The 16,365-nt window shown below is 36.4% G+C and overlaps 1 protein-coding gene across 1 annotated transcript; it reads left to right on the plus strand.

The window, feature by feature from the left end:
• The first annotated feature begins 1,475 nt into the window (after window positions 1–1,475).
• Window positions 1,476–5,939, plus strand: LOC113069739 (serine/threonine-protein kinase pim-3-like). Its single transcript, XM_026242853.1, has 8 exons — window positions 1,476–1,514; window positions 3,300–3,495; window positions 3,829–4,260; window positions 4,471–4,532; window positions 4,728–4,778; window positions 4,919–5,297; window positions 5,409–5,582; window positions 5,692–5,939. Exons 1-8 carry the CDS (start codon window positions 1,476–1,478, stop codon window positions 5,844–5,846), a joined length of 1,488 nt encoding a protein of 495 aa, XP_026098638.1. The 3' UTR covers window positions 5,847–5,939.
• Window positions 5,940–16,365: the final 10,426 nt, after the last annotated feature.

Raw genomic sequence — 16,365 nt, forward strand, 5'->3', positions numbered from 1 at the left:
TATACCACTGCTTTTTCTTATGAAATGTACGTGGAAATTGGCAGAAAATTAAAACAACATAAGGGTTCAATGACTGCAATGAATCTTGGGAACACAGTGGTATTGGTGTATGTGAGGCTGTCTGTTCTATTCTCACCTGACTGTTGCTCATTTGCAGACCTACTCCCGCACGACAAAAAAAAATGTTGTATATCCATCTACAATGAAATATAAATTATTATATTTTATTTTTATTATTATTATTATTATTAATTTTTAGCTTTTTAGCCTTTATAATCAACAATACGGTTGGTTATACATCAAGTCAGCCCCTGAACATTTATTTCATTTCAAATCATTTAACTAACCAGCTAATATTCATTAAGAATATAGACAAAACATGTATTAATGTAATTGTCTATTGGCAATATGTTTAATCTGTTCTATATTTTTATATATTTATTAAAAATAACATCATTATCAATTTGCCACTTCTATAAATCAATTACTTAAAAAAAAAAAATAAATCACAGATCCCTTTAGCCTACTCTTACTCTAATATATGTATCATGATACACTAATGATTAATTATTACTTAATACAAAATTATGTTTAATAATAGAAAACAAAATAACTCCACATGATGTTTCTCTCTCTGTGCCATTTAGTACTTTCAGACAATGATGTGTGTTATTAATAATTTATTTTGCATGGCTGCATAATGTAATGCCGAAATACACAATAATATGTTTTCAATTTCAAAAAGTAAATTAAAATAAATCATGATCGTTTTCTAAAGTATGTTTTCATGGGTGTTAATCGCTTCATTTTTGTTGGAAGAAAAAAAAAATCTGTCACACTGTGATAAAGGCTGAAAGTGAACGCAGCGAAGACGTACTGGTATTGGATGCGAGAACACACACACCACACGCACACACACACGCGCACACGCACACACACACACACACCTTGTACTCTCTGATGTTCGCTCTGCTCGGCGCCCCTGTGGATTGAAAAACGCGCTGAATCCATGCAGACTCAGATAAGGGGAGGAGCCGGAACTTGATGCGGCTTGCCACCGTCTCAAATGAGATTTTTAAAGGGGACTGAAGCGATCACTCATTAATTAATCAAATAATTTTAGGGGGGCTGGGCATAAGTTTAGGGGGGCTGAAGCCCCCCTAAAAAGGGCCTAGCGACGCCCCTGCCCAGCATTCTGCGCATGATCGGTGACACAGGTACCTAACAGTGATGCGCGGGTTGATCCAAAATGAGCGGGTGCCTGCGGTCCCCCGCGGTTGCCTGCGGTAAAATATTTGTAATGATAGCCTATTCTGGTCGCGGATGGTCGGGTATTTTGAAATGAAGATGCCAATTAAACCTTTGTAATTAATATAGTAATTAATGTAGTACTAGACACAATTTTGAAAGGCCTACACTTTATTGGCTGAATAACTGGCGCGAAGATGATGCACGAGCTCAGTCTGCAGGTAGAGATGGAGGCGGAAAGAGACAAGGTGAAGACGCTGTTTTTGGTAAAACATGATTTTGACGACTTCATTAAGTTTTGATTTATAGAAAACTCTTTTTAAAAGATTTTCGTTTTGTATAAATTGTATCTTAATTTTGATCAATGTTTTATCAATCAATTGCCCGTATTTTATAAATAAGAAGCAAATATTTAGCAGACAATGTAATGAGGCGCCGGCAGGATCACTTGCATTGCATGTGAACTGGAGGGCGCAGAAACTCAGCTTGTGCCTCACAGATTAAGAATATAGGCTATATATTACAGAAAGCTTGAAATGTCTACTTGTAAAAGAAAATATTAAAACCAAAATAACTCTCTGATTATGTAATCCATATGAAATGTGCATTTCTGTCTGGCTTGAAGAGTCCGCATTGTCAAATTCATCTTTGCAGAGACACAGAAAACACCAGTTTATTACTAAACAATTAAATGTCTCCTTGCATCTTTTCGAACCAGCAGGCCATTCTGGGTTGAGCGAGACCCACGGAATGAGTGATGCACTCTCCGGCGCTCATGAGCTCTGATCGGAACAAACCCGAACCTCATTGTCTGCTGAACAGAAACATCAAAATAGACAGCCAGACTAGACTATTTTAGAACAAATTATGAGTTTATTGGCGGATTATTTGGATTTTTTTTTTTTTTTTTGCCTAGTTCCTACGTCTATGGCCAAATGACGTTATGATGAGCATTTAATTAAAAAAAATGCGGGTCAGGAAGCAGGTCTGGTAGCCTGCAATATTTTCTTTTCCTTTTTTAGCAGTCTGAGTTGCAGGCGGGTTAGTTCAAAACGTCGGTCGGGTGCGGGTTTTGGTATATTGACCCGGGCATCACTGGTACAATGATCAAACCCAAAAATGTAGTCTACCTTATTTCTTTATGAACATAATTATTCAGTAGCCTAATTATTACACATGAACGTTAAGTATCAGAAAGGATTCGAATATATTACAATGAATAATGCAATAGCCTCTGTTAATATTGCTCTATTAAATGAAAAGCTAGGAAATAAGCTTCATGTCTTTAAAAACCCGTACTGTGTAGGCTATATAGTCAGCTATTTCTCTGAATAAATTATGATGTGTATATTTTAATGTCCTGATTGAGGCAACATCTATTTCAGACCCTCCAAGATCGCACAAATCTGTTTATTGCCGTTTCCATGAAAATGTTGTATACTAAATTAATAATTAATTTAACCACCGTTTATATCCATTACCTACTTCAAAATGAATGCTGCTTAAGAAATCATTGTTGCAATATTTGCAGTTAGCTACTTTACGAATAAAAACTATAACTTAATTATATAAACAATGAATAACTGTATAAGGCGAATAATGTAGGCTAGTATATACAAAGTTTAAATCTTTGTAATTTGTTTATATATATATAGCTATATATATTGAGGTTGTGTCCGGCTGATGTTTATCACGTTTATGATGTTCGCTACTGTAATGAACGTAGCTTTTTATAAGTAGGGTAAATTCCCGACACTTTCATGACGTCATTTGATTCTCTGACACTTTAGCCATTGATTTTGTTATGTTTTGAATAATGTTTCGTACTTCTGCATGCGACATAATGACGTCACTTTTAGAATTTTCGCCAGCATATATAAAAGGCGCGATTCTCTCCTGCTCAATTGAAGGTTTGAAGTAGTCGGATATCAAAGTCCTGTAAAAGTAGAGCAGTATTATCGGTAACCTGTGTAAAAATGGGCCTATTAATCAAAGCACTGAATCGTTTAAGGACTTTGTTAAAAAGGACACCCCAACCCCATCCTGATCAGGATAATGAGACCCCTGTTGGGGCTTGTGTGGCTGATGTGGGTGGTGGTAGTGAGGCAGGGAAAGAAAAGAATAAGAGAGAAAGGAAGAGGTTTTGGAGGTGGCACTTAAGAAGAAAAAAGTACAGTGTGGCTAAGGCTGAGAAGCTGTACCAGACTTCTGTATTGGGAACAGGAACATACCGGAGGCATAGTCAAAGTAAAATTGAATTTTTCTTAAACAGTTACTTCCGTTATTGGTTTTAATGTTTAATGTGTGACTTTAAAATAACGGAAACTAAAATGAACAACTGGATTGAAATTATGTTACGCATTTTTTATCTGAGTTTGATGTTAGATAACTTTCTTAGGGGTCATTGCCAAACCACTCAATATTTTTTTAAGATCTAAAATATCAATTTACATCATCTAGAAAAGTTTGCTTTTTCAAATTGCAAAAAGAAAAGAAAAAAATTACCTCTAAATGAAAAACATTTAAACATGGATTTGCAATTTAATAATCATAATATTTTATTCTTTATTTGCATTTTAGGCCTCAAGGAACTGACCCCCACTGCTGAGTACACTGAAGATGTCCTTCAACCGGCGGTCCTCGACATTTCAGTGTGTTCATCAGCAGGTAAAGGCACTGACTCTCCAGTGCATCTGTCAGATGATGACAGCTTTGTCTCTGCAGTGACCTCCATAGCACACAGTGCCATTGCCTGTGCAGTTGCAGATGAGGACATTGCCTCTGCAGAGAGTCTCATAGTACATCAGGACGTTAACTCTGCTGTGAGACCCAAAGCAGAGAGGGACGTTGCCTCTGTACAGCATTCCAAAATAGATGGGGGCATTGCCCTTGCAGTGCTTCCCAAAGAAGATGGGGGCATTGCCTCTGCAAGACATCCTCAAGTAGACATGGGCATTGCTAGTGCTGTGTGTACTCCAGTAGACTCCGTTGCAACAGGAGAGCTGGACAAAGGTAACTTTACTGCCATAACCCAAAACAGCTGTAATATGTACAGTAAGATTTTGTAATACATTCTATCACCATTTAGCTTTGTTGCAGTTCATTAAAATGATCCTCCAGTGTGTCAAATGAATTTTTATTATAAAATGAATAAGAATTCAATTTTCTGTCAATTTTTCTGTCAACAGATCATATTTGTTGGCGGTACAAATTTGGTGGCAGGCTGGGTGAAGGAGGATTCGGGTCAGTGCGAAAAAGGGACTCGTGTTAAGGATGGTCTTAAGGTATTTAGTCTTTTTACTTCCTTTTGAATTAATCTCATATTCACTATTTAGATAACTTAACTTTTTAAGACTGACCAAACACTTTATTAGGATTTAATTTACTGCTTGTTGATGTACTTCTCTTCAGAATTAATGTCTGGAATGAAATCATCTCTGTACGCATGTTAATTGTTTATTCCTTGCTTTGGTAATCAGGTGGCTGTGAAATATGTCAAAAAGACGAAACACACTAAATATATCACCACTGTGAGTATGCTTCTTCTTCTCATTCATTGTTTATCATCTCATAACACTGTCTCATATTGATGTTAATCACATTTCAATAGGCAAACTTCCCTTGATGAACAATGTGGCAAATGACTTCAATGTAATGATCATTTTTTCAGGCTTTTCACCCCAAACCTCTTCCTGTAGAGATTGCGTTGGCAGTCATCATCGATAGGAAACCCAGCTGTCCACATATAATTGAAATGCTGGACTGGCAGGACGACCCAGACTACTACTTAATAGTCATGGAGCGCCCCGTGCCAAGCATGGATATGGCAAAACTTTTGAAATGCAGCGGAGGTCGCCTCAAAGAGCAGATAGCACAGTACATCATGTGGCAAGTCATTTATGCCGCTAACTTTTGCTGCAATCGAGGCGTTTTCCATCGTGACATCAAGCTGGAAAATGTGCTTGTGAACCCGACAACTTTGGAGATCAAATTGATTGACTTTGGGTGTGGGAACCTCGTGAAGGATTCAGGCTACAGCACCTGCTATGGTAAGCATTACGCATCGCTTTGCTATCAGACTGATTTGCTCACTCATATGCATTCTGTATGTAGTCAACATGCTTGTGTTATAAACATCTAACACAATTTCTTTCCCCCAGGTACAAAACCATACATCCCTCCAGAATATCATGACAGAGGCAGATATCACGCAAAGCCCGCAACAGTGTATTCATTAGGGGTGCTCCTGTTTACAATGCTGCATGGGCGTTTTCCAAAAGATAGAGACTTGTACTGCTTGGGCAGCAACCAGTCTGTATTTGCAGTGTCACAAGGTAAGATTTTCAGCAAAGTATTAAAGATTATGTAGCATGTATAAAGCTAAAGATAGTATGTGTAAAGTTAAGATAATAATCAAATATCTCTCATCTATTTTTTGCACAGAGTGCATCCAATTTTTATGGGCTTGTCTGCAGTGTTATCCAGAGCACAGGATTGCCCTGGAGCAGATGATTTACCATGACTGGTTTGTGTTGGGTTTTCCCAATGCCCTGCCAATTTACCGGAAAGCATCTAAACAGCATTCACGTTATCGATGAGGAGTACAGTATGTTCATACTGTCAGTGTTGTTTCTGGCAAGATGACATGAGTGGCCTTTCCATGCCTCGGCTGAGGCCTTATTACTAGAAAAATCATGTATTTAGAGATGCATGTATATTTTTAAAGTAATTTTATACTTTTTCTATTTAAAATATTTATTTTAACATGCCTTCACATAGGCGTTATGTGTAAAATGGTTAAATATGTTAGGGATCCTAAAATGTTGTTTTAACAAAAATAAAGTATATTGAATATATTGTACATGGTTGTATACTTTTTCAATTTAAAACATTTATTATAACATCTTTTTACTTAGAATTTATTACAGGCGTAGGGGTGTAAACATATTTATATATAAATAACATATTTTTTCTTATAATAATAAATATATATTAATGATAACCCTCACAGTGCCGGTCCCAAGCCCAGATAAAAGGAAGAGGGTTGGCTGTGGGGCCAAACATCAAGCAAACCTCAGTTATATTTAATTGTGACAAGAAAGTCCAACTGCAGATGTATGGTCTCTTTCGGTGAAATCGATTACTCAAATAAAAACATGGAATGTTAGAAACCTTTACCAGACTGGTAAACTCATCTAACTGCAGAACTTTGAGGACTACCGGCTTGATATATTTGCGTAATGCTGCCCAAATGTTCAAGCTAAGAAAGAAGGTTTGGTTTCAGTAACCTCAGTGTTGAAGAAGCCATGTCAGGGAGATGCTGTGTGTATGAATGCAAAAGCACTTTTTTGGCCTTCTGAAAGTATATGCATTTAGGAATCTTAAAGATTCGTTCGGGTCCATATGCAGAACTTTATTAATAGAATGGTCGGACAGGCAGTAATCAGGAATGGCATCAGGTATGTCAGGGATATCCAGAATCAGTAACAGTAACAAGCAGAGGTCGGGGCAGGCAGCAGAGAATCAGAGTCTGTATAAACAATCCAAGATAAGACACGGAAGGAACAAACACAGGGAAAATGCTCAGAAATGCTAGACAGAACTAAACAAGACTTTGCCCCGATTGAGTCCAAACACAGTTTATATAGGGGAGTGCTAATGGGGAACACCTGTTTGTGTTTAGCCCTAAGAACGGGATTATGGGAAATGGAGTTGGCAATGGAAATATAAGATGCCAGAGTCCTGAGAGGAGTGCCCTCTATTGGAGTTCATAGGCACTCACGATCAGCTAATGATCGTGACATAGCCCCCCACCCTAGGAGCGGCTTCCAGATGCTTTAAACAATCTAAGAGGGCGGTGGAGCGGAGGCGGAACAGGGGAGGGTTGGAGGGCCAAGTCCACGTGGAAGTGGATTGACCGTGGACCGAGGGAGTGCCGACAGAGCAGGAATCCAGGGTGAAGCAGGTGGAACTGGAGCCCACCAGGGTGGAGCAGGTGGAACTGGAGCCCACCGGGGCGGTGCAGGCGGAACTGGAGCCCACTGGGGGCGGCGCAGGTGGACCACCACAGCCAAGCAGATGGGACAGAAGCCCACCAGGGCGGAGCAGAGGACCACCACAGTTGAGCAGATGGGACCGAAGCCCACCAGGGCAGAGCAGAGGACCACCACAGCCAAGCAGATGAGACAGAAGCCCACCAGGGTGGAGCAGAAGACCTCCACAGCCAAGCAGACGAGACAGAAACCCACCTGGGCGGAGCCGAGGACCACCACAGCGGAGTCATTCATTCAAAGTCACTTTTCTTACAGATATGTTCTATTTGCACCAGTGCTAATTTTTTGAATAAAATTAATTCCTTTAAAAGAGTATAAATATAAACTCACCCTCGATCCCGGCTATCTGCTATGGTTTCATCTTCACCTGCTTCCCCTAAACTGTTAGTATCTTGATGCTAATAGTGCTACTGATACTTTCTGCTCCACTCTTACATCTTATTTAGACACAGTATGGCCCTTGTATTCCAGGACAGTCTGTACCACCCTGGTACCACTCCTGCAGTTGTACCTGCACTCACTCCCATCATTAACATATCCCTCCATACTGGTGTTTTTCTTCAACATTTTGACATTAAATGTTCCCTCCTGGTGGAATGACCTGCCCAACTCTATCAAGTCCTTAGCCATCTTCAAGAGTTGGCTTAAAACACATCTCTTACATCTTTATTTTACCCTCTAACTTTAGCACTCACTATTCTAATTATATTCTTAAAAAATAATAATCTTACTAGCTTTCTAATCTTTTTGTATTCTGTTTTCTTTTCATTTATTATACAATTAACAAAAGCAAAAAAAAAAAAAAAAAAAAAAAAAGCTTGCTCTATTCGTTTCTATTCTATCGGTTTTCTTTTTTTATAATTCTTTAAATAATATTTATTATATTATTTAAAAGCCCTAACTGACACTTGTTATAGAACTTGTATATCATTGCTCTTTTGTTGATTTTGATTGCTTCCATTGTCCTCATTTGGATAAAAGCGTCTGCTAAATGACTAAATGTAAATCTAAATAAATTCCACAATTGAGAGTTTCCGTGTAGTTTTCAACTAAAAGTAATAAACATTTGTAAAAAAAAAAATTAATAAATAATAATAATAAATAATAATAACAAAAATAATAACAATTATACATTTTTAATGACACACTTTAAAATGTGTGTATACCCTATAAAACGAAAGATTATAAATGTTTACTGGATATCAAATATAAAATGTGTTTCATTCACATTGACCAGTCATAAATGCGTCGGACAACAGGGGGCAGTGCCTCTTTCTTTGTTTCCACCTATAGTTTCCATAAGCATGGCATGCATAGCGAGCTATAATACAAGCTTAATAAATTGAAAATAGATTTTTTCACTTTATCAAAAAATAACATAAAATAAAAATATCACAAAAATTATTCGTTATTTCAATACCTCTTCTTCTCCTCGGCTTTCTCCAGTTCACTCCCATATTTACACACGCAGGCACGCCAGCAAACAGTCAACAGCTTTTTGAAACGGATCAGCGGAGGAACCCACAGTGGTTTAACAACAGACTGGCACTGCATTTAATCAGTGATTAATTAAGACTGTCTCATGTTGCCAGTTCTCAGATGTACTGTGCAAATAATGAAAAGCACATTAGTACATCCCTCAATGTCGCGAATTAATGGCTCTCTTGAACCAGTTCCTTATAAATGATTCATTATTACCATTTCCTTTTAAGTTGTGACATGAAATTATGAACAAACAACACACATACAAAACGGCAGTGCTAACATTTAAAGAACAGAACACACAAAATGTCATACACTCAAAGTGATGGTTCAAACGATTCATCTTTTTGAACCAGTTCGAGCGAATCGATTCTTTTAATTCAAACGTCCTGGAGCTCAGAAAGGTGTGTTCTAAATCAGGGTATCTTCCGTCCATTCCAAATCCGTTTCAAATTAAAAAACAGAAAACGAAAAACTCAAGGGGATTCAAGTGAGATAACATGAATTAAATAACCAGAAATGGAAAAATGGCTCGTTTATTCGTTATTCCATCTAGGTTAACAAACGGAAAATGAGTTTTTGACTTGATTTCTCATTTTGTCGTTTTGGGTTTAAAAAACGGCTTATGGCTTCAATATTTCATTCGCACTTGTGGGCGGAGCTGAAACGCTTCTTTCATCTGATTGGTCGGATCGCTCCGCCTTCTACTCGGGCTCCTCAGTCTTTCAGAATAAGAGTCTTACAAGAGTAATATCTGAAACCAGATGTAGACACATAATTCGCGTTGTTGTGACTTGCAAGTCACCCCTTTAAATTATTTCTAGGTTATAGTATTGTATGAATATTGTCCCACTGTAAATACAGTGCAAATAGTTCTGTCTCCTGGGATAAAAGTGAAGTGGAAATAAAAATCAATAATAGACTGAACATTTCCATGATAATATGTCTGTAACATTTACCACTCTCATCTTTTAAGTCTAATGGCACTAGGTAGGTGTGTGTGACATTAATAATTAATTGTGGAAATTAATATAGTTAAATTTATTAAATAAATTAGAATTATTAGTTTTATTACAGACAAAATTGAATGATGTTTCTCTTTTAGTCTTCTTTGTTGGCCTTGACAACAACTAAAATTTTATTGTTTCACCAAATTCAGCTCAGATCAGACTTTTTCCTTTTCAAAAAATCCTAGTGACTTTCATTATCTGAGCGATGAAGGTCTTACACTTAAGGTCCACTAGAGGGGGAGACAGGATTTCTGTTTATGTAAGTTTAAATGACAGATAAATACATTAATTTCATGTGTACTACCATGAATATGCCATATCTGTGTAACACAGGTTCTCCAATGATAGATGGGGTGGTAGGGGGGTATACCTTAGCTCAATGATAGCTGTATAATATAAAACAACATTAACTACTGCAGCTGGTACCAAATAAAAATGATTAAGTTTTGGAAAAACTGCAAGTCAAATGTACTTGCACAAATGACTTGCTGTTACATAATACCCCATATGCGTTGTTGGGGACGTTTTCGTCCACTAGGGGGTAAAGTTGAGTCTTATTTTGGCCACAACTTTCTCTGTGTTGCAGCTAATGGAATGATTGGTGACAAATCTTATTTTGACACTTATTTTGGGAAAATGCTTGAAATATTTCAAAAACTCAACAGTATACTGTGGGTAAATTCACTACCCTTTTGTTATGTTTGGGATGAAAACACCCACTTAAGTCTCAGATAAAGATTTTTTTTTTTTTTTGCATAAATCTATTAATCACGCTCAGTCCTGATCAAACTACCAAATGTTAAAAAAAAAAAATCAAAGATTTTAACTCTTTAATTACCAAGTTCATAAATTATGTCACTGATTTGGGAAGAAAAAACAAAATGACATATTTTCAATATAAAAAGTAATTGTGGACTGGATATTTTTTTTTTACCTTTTATGACAGTCTTGGGCATGTCAAAGATTAATAACTGTAGATTAGCTTTGATGTATTGTTAGTTTTGTGCAGCATTAGATTTTAATTTTTTCTCCCTCATTTATTGTTGGTGGCTGTTTTTGTCCCATTGACTTCCATTATAACGACATTTTTTGATTGCAAAGCCATGACACCATATAATCATGCACTCTTGATTGTTGGTGGTTTTCCCTGTTGGGAAGAGGTAACATTTGTTATTTTTACAGTTGATCACTAGGTGGGACCATTAACCCTTTAGGCCTGTACAAAAAAAAGGCTTAGTTTCTGGCCTGTATATACAGTTATATGGAGTTTAACAGCAAATTATAGTGTGTGTGTGTGTGTGTGTGTGTTTGAGAGAGAGAGAGAGAGAGTGTGGGAGAGACCTTTGTTTACTTACCTTGATGTATCTGAAAAAATCCAAATATGCACCTCATGCTCTCAGAACTACATGGACTAAACAATAAAAAAGAAGAAGTGTGTTTATGCACCTGCTGACTTTTGATGGTGAAAAGAACGGAGGGCCTATGTGTGAAATACTTGTCTTTTCTTGATGGTGAAGCCAGTTTAAAACTTTTAAATCTTATAAAAAAAAACTACTTTGAACATAATTGATTATGGACCAAAATGCAATACCAACTTCAAATAAGCAGCAACTCGCTGGAGGGGTCAAGCTGTATAATCATTTCTAAAACTCTGGTTCAAGTCAAGCCCTTTCTCGTATTGCTTGCTGCTCTTCTCACCATCAAATGACCAGAAGGATGGCATGCAAGTGTTTAAATCCATGTACTGTTTTTGTTTAGTCTATACTTATCACCACCATTAAAAGGCAGCAGGTGCATAAATACACTTTTGTTTACTCCATGTAGTTCTGAGAGCTGAGGTGTACATTTAGATTTTCTCAAATACATCAAGGTAAGTGCGCAAAAGTCTCTCTCTCTCTCTCTCTCTCTCTCTCTCTCTCCTACACACATACACACAATATAATTTGCTGTTATACTCCACATAACTCTATATACAAGTCAGAAACTAAGCTTTTTTTTGCACAGGCCTATCTAAAGGGTTGATGGTCCCACCTAGTGATCAACTGTAAAAAAAATAACAAATTTTACCTCTTCCCAACAGGGAAAACCACAAACAATCAAGAATGCATGATTATGTTTCATGGCTTTGCAATCAAAAATGTAATTATAATGGAAGTCAGTGAAAAAAAAACATCCACCAACAATAAATTAGGGGAAATTTTTTTATCTAATGCTTATAGCAGTTTAATTGAGTGAATGTGTTCATCCCGAACATAACGAAAGGGTAGTGAATTTGAACAATGCACAAGGGATACATAATAATTTTTATTTGGCACCAGCCGCAGTTAATGTTGACAGCTAGCAGGAGTGTGGTGGGGTTTAAGGTCTGTTTTGACCAATGGATGGAGACCTCAAGGCAGTGGCCTTAATGCTTATCTGAAGATTTGTCTTTATAGATTACAGTTTACATTGTACTTACTGAAGTACACCTCTGCATGCAGACACCCAACTGTACAAATTCATCTATAGATTTAAAACCCAGTCCTGAACCGGGAGAACCATGTTCTGCAGAGTTCAGTTCCAACACACTTGCTTGGACATTGCTACTGATCCTGAAGACCTTGCTTAGCTTAGGTGTGTTTATTTGGGGTAGCTAAACTTTGCAGGACACTGGCCATCCAAGAGGAGGACTGAGAGTCCTGACATTAGCATTTACATTCAGTGCATGTGATTTATCAACACTGAGTACATCTTAAAATGTACAGCTCATGAAAAATAAAAGTTCTAGATGGACAAACATTAAATGCATAAACCAGTGTGAATAAAAATATATTAAAAATACATTTGGAGGTAGGTTGAAAAAGCCAGAATGGGAAGTTTTAAAGTACAGCTTGAAGTGTGAAGTTTATTCTTGTACACAGATATGGCACATTCATGGTAGTACACATGAAATTAATGTATTTACTTGCCATTTTACGTAAATAGGAATCCTGTCTCCCCCTCTAGTGGACATTAAGTGTAAGACCTTCATTGCTCAGATAATGAAAGTCACTAGGATTTTTTGAGAAGGAAATTTGGTGAAACATTAAAATTTTAGTCCTTGTCAATTACTCTCATAATAAATGATAATAATGTTCAAATATATGTTGGCTTTCTCAAGGCCAACAAAGAAGACTAAAAGAAAAACCATTCAATTTAGTATGTAATAAAACGAATATTACTAATTTATTTCATAAATTTAACTATAGTAATTTTCCCAATTAATTATTAATGTCACACACACCTACCTAGTGCCTTTTGACTTAAAAGATGAGAGTGGTAAATGTTACAGACATATTATCATGGAAATGTTCAGTCTATTATTGATTTTTATTTCCTCTTCACTTTTATCCAAGGAGACAAAACTATTTGCACTGTATTTACAGTGGGACAATATTCATACAATACTATAACCTAGAAATAATTTAAAGGCGTGACTTGCAAGTCACAGCAGCACGAATTATGTGCGCAGCAACATCTGACTCAAATATTATGTTAATTAACAGTGAGCGGTGGTTTCAGACACTACTCTTATAAGACTCTTATTCTGAAAGAATGTAAGATCGAGTTGAAGGCGGAGCGATCCGACCAATCAGATGAAAGGAGCGTTTCAGCTCCGCCCACAAGTTCGAATGAAATATTGAAGCCATAAGCCGTTTTTTAAACCCAAAACGACAAAATGAGAAATCAAGTCAAAAACTCATTTTCCGTTTGTTAACCTAGATGGAATAACGAATAAACGAGCCATTTTTCCATTTCTGGTTATTTAATTCATGTTATCTCACTTGAATCCTCTTGAGTTTTTCGTTTTCTGTTTTTTAATTTGAAACGGATTTGGAATGGACGGAAGATACCCTGATTGTTCTACTTCAAGTTTACGCGAATTGAAGGCGGAGTTAAAACACTTCAAACAAACCATTGCCGCGACGTCTTCACTTTCAATGCTTCCAAAGGTGCAGTTTGGGAAATAATTGAGAGGAGTTGTCAGCAGCCTGAGACAGCAAACCGCGTTCACTCATTGTGAGTTTGTAAAACTTTCTGAATTAAATGACTGGTTTCTGTCGAGCGTCGCATGCAGTAAAATTGACCACAACATCAGTTCATTAACTTTGCACATCTCATATTTTGTATAGTTAGTTGTTTTTAAAGAATAAGTATTTGATGAAAACTAGTTAGATCATTTACACTCTTTGTGGCTGTAGTGCGAGAGAGCTGACTTATATTTACCTGAGTGAAGGTTATTAAACCGTAAAAGGTTAATCGAAAGTAATTTATTAAATTAATTTTTTAAAGTATGCATTGGCATCAGTTTCTACACTAATGGTACTTTTAAGCTTTTAATTTTGATGTGCCTTTCTGCTCGTGCTCATTTATTTCACACTGAATTAATAAAACTATTTATAAAGCAGTTTAGTTCTGATAGGCTATTTGAGCGTTTGATCATTTAAACAAGAAAAGTGACACATAAAAGCTTTAAATAAAATATAACAAAAAAGAGAAGTGACACATAATGGAAGTTTAGGAGTTCGTTTTTCTAATTTCTTCTGTGCAAATGAACAGCTCAGGTGCAAAGATCTAAGATGAACAGATGGTACCAAACACACCAGGTTTGGCCACCCACCCAATGTCCTGTGTTTTCTTATTTTTGCTTGGGCATGAGTTAAACAGCACTGTCTTTATGTTCAAGTATTATGATTCTTTCTAACTGATTATCAATGGCATCCCCACCCATGCCTGTATCACACCACACCTAACAGGTCCTTTCAGAAGGAGGCTTTGTCTGGTCTTGCTGTTCCTCTAATTAGTGAGATGTTTTGGTCCTCAGTCATTATTGTTATGTAATAGATGTGTTTGGAGTGTGCAAAAGACTAGAATTTTGATTTGAAATATGGATTTGTTTTTGCATGATGACCCTAAAATGTGTTCGTGTAATTTTGTGAAACTGAGTGTCACATTGAGTAACTGTGTGTGTCCTTGCAATAATAATAACACCACAGGCGGTGTCACCTGATACAGTGGAGCAATGAGAATGAGGACGTGTATGTCATCTCATGACACTGTGCATTATGAGTTGCATTTATGAGACCCCAAATACAGCTGTGCTGTAATGTCACTCATGTAAAGGGTCATTTATGTAATTAACATCATAGCTTTGGTTTGACTGAACTTAAGTACTTTTATTTCGTGAAAGCCTGTCAAGAACATTTCTAGGTGATTTTTCACTCAAAAATCAAAAGTAAAACAAACAACAAGAAATTGTTTTAGGACTGATGCATTTAATTTATTATTGTTTAATTTTATTATTTTACACGTGAATGTGTGTGTAATATCTTTATTTCCTTTAATTTGAGCTGAAACGGTTTAGTTTCTTTAAATGCGGATCCCCAGATTCACTTGTCCGTTGTTTAATCTTCGTGTCAGTTAATAGGTATGTGGTTTGGATTGCAGAAACAATACAGGTGCAGTCTTTGTCTCAAATGCTTATTTAAGGGTATTATGGTAAATGAAGATGAAGTTTACACATATACACAATGCATAGTGCAAGTATTAACTGACACAGACTGCTTTTTGCATGTCATCAATCTATCCTATTAATAGCATCAGATGCCACTCTGGTCTCTCCATCTATCATGCCCTTTCTCTTACTCCTCTGTCAGTCAATCTCTGCACGTATGTGGAAAAAAGTACATGGACAGCTGGTAACAATGTCTGTTTATTCCCAGTGCTGTATTTGCCCTTTTGATGTCAGTATTGGCAGCAGCAAGTGAAGCTGCTGTTTCCACATCTCTGACAGTTTCAGATGGTGAGTCTGAATCTCACCCAGAAACAACAGGTGTGTGTGTGTGTGTGTGTGTGCTGAATGAGTGTGACTGTATTCTGGAAGAATCAGGAGTGATTCAAGCAGTGCCCTCTAATGACCATTTAGTAATTTTCACATTTAATAACAAGGTCGAGTGTTCAGAGAAGAGTCCTTGACGGTGCCACTGCCTGTTATACTTTCAAGTAACTCGTTCAAGAGTTCATATGAACTTGCATTTGTGTTGATATTAGCATGTATATGTGCAAGAACAGTTTTTTTGAGACATATTAATAAGCTTTTCAGAAGTAAAAAAACCGAAACTGTAAGTCTACCTGTTTGGTCTCTAAAAAACAGAACAAGGTTACAAAATGTGAGTTTAACAGGAAACAACAATACAGGTAAGGCAGCTTGAATTTTTTTATATGGTGTTTGCATACATATGGTTTATTTGACAACCAAAAATTTGTTATAAATATACTTGATTTAACTTTTTTCTTTTTTTTAGAACAACATAATAATAGATGACAAATATAAATGTAATTGCGCATATATATATATATATATATATATATATATATATATATATATATATATATATATATATATATATATGTATATGTATGTGTGTGTGTGTATATGTCTGTCTTTTTGTCAATAATAATAATAATAATAATAATAGTGAATATTAGATTTATATTTACATTTTCATTTTATTATTATTGTGAACAATAAATTGATATAAATATAATATTTA

Source organism: Carassius auratus, unplaced genomic scaffold (assembly GCF_003368295.1).
Source record: "Carassius auratus strain Wakin unplaced genomic scaffold, ASM336829v1 scaf_tig00002488, whole genome shotgun sequence".
Lineage (NCBI taxonomy): Eukaryota > Metazoa > Chordata > Actinopteri > Cypriniformes > Cyprinidae > Carassius > Carassius auratus.